At 46.8% G+C, this 6,396-nt stretch overlaps 1 protein-coding gene across 3 annotated transcripts; it reads left to right on the top strand.

Annotated features, from left to right (window-relative positions):
* The first annotated feature begins 887 nt into the window (after positions 1 to 887).
* Positions 888 to 4,070, top strand: LOC123088021 (bisdemethoxycurcumin synthase). 3 transcript variants are annotated; one of them, XM_044510154.1, is made up of 3 exons: positions 888 to 1,136; positions 1,849 to 2,153; positions 2,573 to 4,070. In XM_044510154.1, exon 3 carries the CDS (start codon positions 2,620 to 2,622, stop codon positions 3,409 to 3,411), a length of 792 nt encoding a protein of 263 aa, XP_044366089.1. In that variant the 5' UTR covers positions 888 to 1,136; positions 1,849 to 2,153; positions 2,573 to 2,619; the 3' UTR covers positions 3,412 to 4,070. The 3 variants fall into 3 exon arrangements, with proteins under 3 accessions (XP_044366089.1, XP_044366088.1, XP_044366090.1); XM_044510153.1 differs by having other exon boundaries at positions 1,849 to 4,070; XM_044510155.1 differs by having other exon boundaries at positions 908 to 1,140; positions 1,849 to 4,070.
* The last annotated feature ends 2,326 nt before the right edge of the window (positions 4,071 to 6,396 follow it).

The following is a 6,396-nucleotide window of genomic DNA, read 5'->3' as shown; positions in this document are numbered from 1 at the left end:
CACGACGGGTATTAAACGAGACGGATGGACAAGCATTGCTATGAATAGTCGATATATACGGATAGCTGCAACGGATAAAGGAACAAAAGTTAAGTGACCATGCACCCGTCAATAATTGGCAGGCAGACTACCACCACTTGGTCTCTTTCAAAGGATATATACTCCGAAAGTGCCTTTCTGCTCCCGAGCTCATTTGAGCTCGGTGAACAGTAAAATTGAAAAAAAATTCAAAAAAAATCATTTTTTTGGGAGAAACATTGACAAAAGTTCTAAGTGCTTGCAAAAATTCATTATGAAATCACATTCTTGTAAGGCGTGGCAAAAAAAAAACAAATTCAGGCTCCAAAATGCTTTTGAAAGTAGCATTTTCAGAGTACCGATTTTGTTTTTTTGCCACGCCTTTTAGAAATGTGATTTCATGACGAATTTTTGCAAGCACTTAAAATTTTTGTCAATATTTCTACCAAAAAAATTGAATTTTTTTGAATTTTTTTTTATTTTACTGTTCATCCGAGCTCAAATGAGCTCGGGTGCAGAAACTCCACGTCCTATATACTCATATTTCTTTAATGGAGAAACATTTCTTGCTAATCGGTTTGGATCGGCACTGGAGGGGAAGATAAGATAGTTACCTGACTGAGATTTTATTCAAAGATCCAATGTCACATGTGACGCCAAGATTTCCCTATTTATAATCTACTCCCTCCATCCAAAAATACTTGTCGGAGAAATGCATAAAAATGAATGTATTTAAAACTAAAATACATCTAGATACATCCATTCCTCCGACGAGTATTTTTGGACAGAAGGAGTATTAATTAGAGCCGCATGATTGCAAGGATACAACGGTCTATATGTTGTGCCATTGCTACACTGGCATAACGTAAAATTCTGATTAATAATGGCTGACAATGGTGTTGTTGGACGTCGAGAGCATTGAGCTACATCCACAAGTCCCATCCCTCGCATCCCGTGTTCACGGGCCAGCCTTCTCTGCCCCGGTCCTTAAATACTCCCTCGCATCTCTCGACTCACACAACCATTGTTCACTCTTCTTCCTCATTTCCTCTCCACTTCATTCCTGTGAATACTGAACAGATATCCTCAGCTTGGAAAGCGTGCACACAGGCAGGGAAGTAAGTAAGGTCCTACTTGTATATTAATTTGTGTCTTCAACAATGACTAGCAAGAAATGCCTTTTCGTAATGTAACACTTTGTGATGAACTTTGAAGATATGATCATTTGGGATACTTACTATAGAAACAATTTAACAAGTATTTTTTCAATCCTTCATGGAGTATATCCAGCTGTATAAAATAGTTTGCATTATACAGTATAACTGAAACAGGGCTTTAACACGTGTTTTTTAATACTTCATGGAGTATATTAGTATAAAATAGTTTCTATACTAATAATATACTAAAATACTTCGTTGAGTATATTAGTATGGAAAAATGGAGCTTTAGTCAGCTAGATGATGAAGCGCATCCATGCAGCCGGCCACTGTCAGCAATAGACATTTTTAATTCCAACGATCTGACTTTATAACTGAAACGAAAGCGACCAAGAAAGAACATTCTTGCAGTTTTTTATTTTTTTTGTGCGGCATTCTTGCAGTCAAAACTAGAACAGAAATGCGACAGATTGAAAAACGTAACATGGAAACTCTTTTTTTGTTAACTATCACCATTATAGACACTACATAAGGCGTAACAAATACGACTCTAGCTAGATATTTGTAAGTGTAGTGTAGTGATATGTAAAGTGCAATTGGCAGCAAAAGATGTGGGCCTTTCTTCTCACTTATATCCGTCACCCGCTCTAATAAATTTGTCGTTCCTGGTCAGGTACAAGTGGCTGACTGCTCGCATCGACACCATGGCAAACACCACGGCCAACGCTCGCGAGATCCGGCGCTTGCAACGTGCTGATGGACCCGCGGCCATGCTGGCCATCGGCACGGCAAACCCACCAAACTGCGTGTCCCAGGACGAGTACCCCGAGTACTACTTCCGTGTCAGCAAGAGCGAGCACCTTGCGGAGAAGCTGACTGACACACTCAAGATAATATCTAAGCTTACGTGCCAACTTCTCCCTCCCTAAAGAAACATAAGACCTTTTAGATCATTGGTCTAGTGATCTAAAGCTGCCGGTAATGGAAGTAATCATAAATAGTATCATGCATGTTAATTAAACAATTTTAATGAGACGACATAAAATTAAATAAAAAAAAGAGGAAGTTGAGTATCATATTATGATACCGTCCTGCATGACAATAAATGAACTATTCTATGATACTAGCATTTGATACTATGCACTACGGATGTAATATTATACATTAATATCATATGCATGATACTGATATATGATACTTCTCATTACAATCTACTATATATGTTTCCCAGTACTAATGTTAATTAATTAATTTGTATATTAATTTGCATATTGGTTTATATTGGAGTACAATATATTAATTTGCATATTACAAGTCACACCTCCATATATCGTTTGACTCTCAAGGCCTGTTATATATGTTTCCCTGTCCTAATTTTAATTAATTAATTAAATCAGGCGCGCTAACGGGGAATGAGAGGCGTTTCACTTACAACACGGAGAAAATGTTGAGCGCCCACCCCGAGTTCCTCGACCGCGCATTGCCGTCCCTCGAACAACGCCTCGCCATCGTTGCAGCCGCCGCTCCAGAGCTCCTTGCGGCAGCCGCGACCAAGGCCATCGCCATTTGGGGGCGTCCAGCCACCGACATCACCCACCTAATCGTCGTCACCAACTCCGGAGCGGGAGCCCCAAGCGCTGACGTCCACTTGGCTACTCTTTTGGGCCTCCACCACAACGTCCGCCGCACGGTTCTCCACCTCAACGGCTGCTTCGCTGGCTGCTCTGCTCTCCGCCTGGCAAAGGACCTTGCCGAGAACAACCGCGGTGCGCGCGTCCTTGTGGCCTGCGTCGAGCTCATGAGTGTCGCCGGCTTCCGTGGCCCCGACCTAAGTGAAGACAGCGTCAACAACCTCATCAGGAACACAGTGTTCGGTGATGGCGCCGGCGCGGTGATCGTCGGTGCCGACCCCGTGGAGCCCGTGGAGCGCCCGCTCTTTGAGATGGTGTCCGCATCACAGACCGTGGTACCCAACACCTTGCAACTGCTGTCAATGGAGCTCAAGACCTACGGCCTCGATGGAAATGTTTCCACCAAACTGCCAAAACTGGTGGCAGACAGCATCAAGCAGTGTCTACTTGATTCGTTCGGTCCGCTTGGCATCGAGGTCAAATGGAATGACCTCTTCTGGGCAGTGCACCCTGGTGCTATTGCCATCTTGGACAAGATTGACAGGGTTCTCCTGCTGGAGCCCGGGAAGCTGATGGCCAGCGCGAGAATATGGAAACATGCTTAGCGCCACCATCATCTTCGTGCTCGATGAGCAACGCCGTCGAATGGAGGAGGACGGAGAGTGGGCTGAGTGGGGGGCCATGGTGGGGTTTGGACCGGGTTTTACCATGGAGACAATGGTGCTTCAGGCCACCAGCAACCTCAAGAAAAAATAATTAGCACTTCATTGTGCTACTACAAGGCTACCAGCGTTCATGATATATCCGTATCTATCCTTCAAATTTGGTGAGGCGTTTCAGAAAACACTACTATCTAAACAAAGTGACGCTGGTGGAGATAAAAAAATCCTGGCAAAAAAGAGAAGAAGAAGATGGAGCACCTGTGACCAAAGAAGAAGTTCCTTTAATTTTGGCTTATTGCTGTTCTTGCTCTTGCAGCTCCTGTTTACCTATCTATCTTCACTGGTTGGTCTGTAATAGTAATAGCTATGTTTATGTGCTCATGCAGTCACTGGACTCGCTGGCTGTCTGTAGCAAAGTATAAGAAACGTCTTAAACTGGGGTACTACCAGCTGATGGTGGTTACGAGCTCTTGTGGAGCTTCGCTTAGACCAGCTTCTCTGTCTAGCTGCCCTAGGATATCCTAGTTTTTGTTTGTTCCATGTTTAGTGTTTGTACCAAGACAATGGTGTTTTTTGATAATGGAAATCTTTTACTCCCTCCATCCATTTATATAGGGCCTTAGAGCATCTCCAACAGTTGCACAACGCGGCGCGCAAAAAAGTAGTTTGCCGCTCTCTCATCGTCAGGTTTGGCGCGGCGCACAGCGCTGGCTCCAGCAGCCGCGCTAAAATACAGCGCGCGCGCAGCTCCAGCAGCGCACGCAAGTCCATATTTGTTGCATTTTGGACAGAAAATAAATTTGACATAGACATTAAAAAAACGATACAAATATATTTTACATAGTTCATAGCATAGACGATACAAATAGGTAAAACAAGTTCATAGCATAGATAGATAAAACTGAACTACATAAAATAAACTACGGTGCAACTAGATAAAACTACAGTACCTAGAACTACTCCGAGTCCTCATCATCATCCTCATCCTCGGAGGTGTTGTCCGAGGTATCGATCATATGTCATCCCAACATTCATCGTCTGACGTGAAGATGGACTTCCCACCTGCTTCAACGATATCGCACTGCGATATTGCCAATGCCTTCCGCCGACGCTGGTTCACACGCTCCGCGCGGCGCCTTGCCGTCCTCTCCGCCCAGTAGGCATGCTCGTTGGCGACGTCCTCCGGGTGGCGCCGGCGCCACTCCACCATGGCTCGCTCGTCCTGCTTGGTGACGAGGAGGTGGCGCAACAGCCGAACGTGGTCCACACGGTACTGGTCCGTCATCAGACGAGGTAGAGGAGCGACGGCCTGCGCCTGTTCGCGCGTGTGGACATCCCGGAAGTTCATATGCGACGGGGGCCTCTCCAGGCGCCACACCGCCGCGTCGCATGCGCGGGCCGCCTCGTGAGCTGTTCGGAACGAGCCGAGGCCGAACCGGACGTCGCCGGACCGGATCTCGGCGGATTACCAGCCGTTGGGGCGATCGTGGACGCCATGGTAGCCCGAAGATCCTCGGCGGCGTGGCGGCATGGTGGCGCGGTGGTGGCGTGGCGCTAGAAGCAGCGAGAAAGCGTGTAAGCGGCGAGGTGGCGAGTGGAAGGGCGTGTGGCAGTGTGGTGGAGCGCGTGGCGAGCGCCTCATTTTATAGGTGCGCGCGAAGCGGCGCGCCAAATCTACTGTGCGAGCTGCCGCTATCTCCCGCGCGTGCTATCGCTTCCAGCGCGCTGTAATTTCCCGCCCCGCTGGAGCGCGCGAAAAGTTGCCGCACGCGCTAAAACCCCAGTTTACCGCGCGCGCGTCTTTTGGCGCGCCCATTGGAGATGCTCTAATGCGTTCTCCAGGACCACATTTGACTATTGACAAGATTAACAGTGCATGACATGCATAATGTGAAAATAATATTATTGAAAGCTCCTTTCACATACGAATTCGACGGTATGCTTTGTGTAAGTTGCATGTCATATGCTCCTACTAGGAGGAGGATTCCTCCCCCCTGGCGCGCCCTAGAAGGCCGGTCGGCCTCCCCCTTGCTCCTTTATATACGGGGGCAGGGGGCACCCTAGAACACACAAGTTGACAATTGTTTTAGCCGTGTGCGGTGCCCCCCTCCACAGTTACACACCTCAGTCATATTGTTGTAGTGCTTAGGCGAAGCCCTGTGCCGGTAACTTTATCATCACCGTCACCACGCCGTCGTGCTGACGAAACTCTCCCTCGACCTCAACTGGTTCAAGAGTACGAGGGACGTCTTCGAGCTGAACGCGTGCTAAACGTGGAGGTGTCGTATGTTCGGTGCTTGGATCGCGAAGACGTTCGACTATATCAACCGTGTTAACCAAACGCTTCCGCTTTCGGTCTACGAGGGTACATGGACACACTCTCCTCTCTCATTGCTATGCATCAACTAGATAGATCTTGCGTGATCGTAGGAATTTTTTTGAAATTACCGCGTTCCCCAACAGTGGCATCAGAGTCGGGTCTATACGTAGATGTTATATGCACGGGTAGAACACAAAGAGTTGGTTGGCGATCATAGTCATACTGCTTATCAGCATGTCATACTTTGATTCGGCGGTATTATTGGATGAAGCGGCTCGGACCGACATTACGCGTACGCTTACGCGAGACTGGTTCTACCGACGTACCTTGCACATAGGTGGCTGGTGAGTGTATGTTTCTCCAACTTTAGTTGAATCGAGTGTGGCTACGCCCGGTCCTTGTTGAAGGTTAAAACAGCACACTTGACAAAAAATCGTTATGGCTTTGATGCGTAGGTAAGAACGGTTCTTGCTAGAAGCCCGTAGCAGCCACGTAAAACTTGCAACAACAAAGTAGAGTACGTCTAACTTGTTTTTGCAGGGCTTGTTGTGATGTGATATGGTCAAGGCATGATGTGATATAAATTGTTGTATGAGATGATCATGTTT

This window comes from Triticum aestivum, chromosome 4A (genome assembly GCF_018294505.1).
Source record: "Triticum aestivum cultivar Chinese Spring chromosome 4A, IWGSC CS RefSeq v2.1, whole genome shotgun sequence".
Lineage (NCBI taxonomy): Eukaryota > Viridiplantae > Streptophyta > Magnoliopsida > Poales > Poaceae > Triticum > Triticum aestivum.
This window is presented reverse-complemented; position numbering and strand designations above follow the sequence as displayed.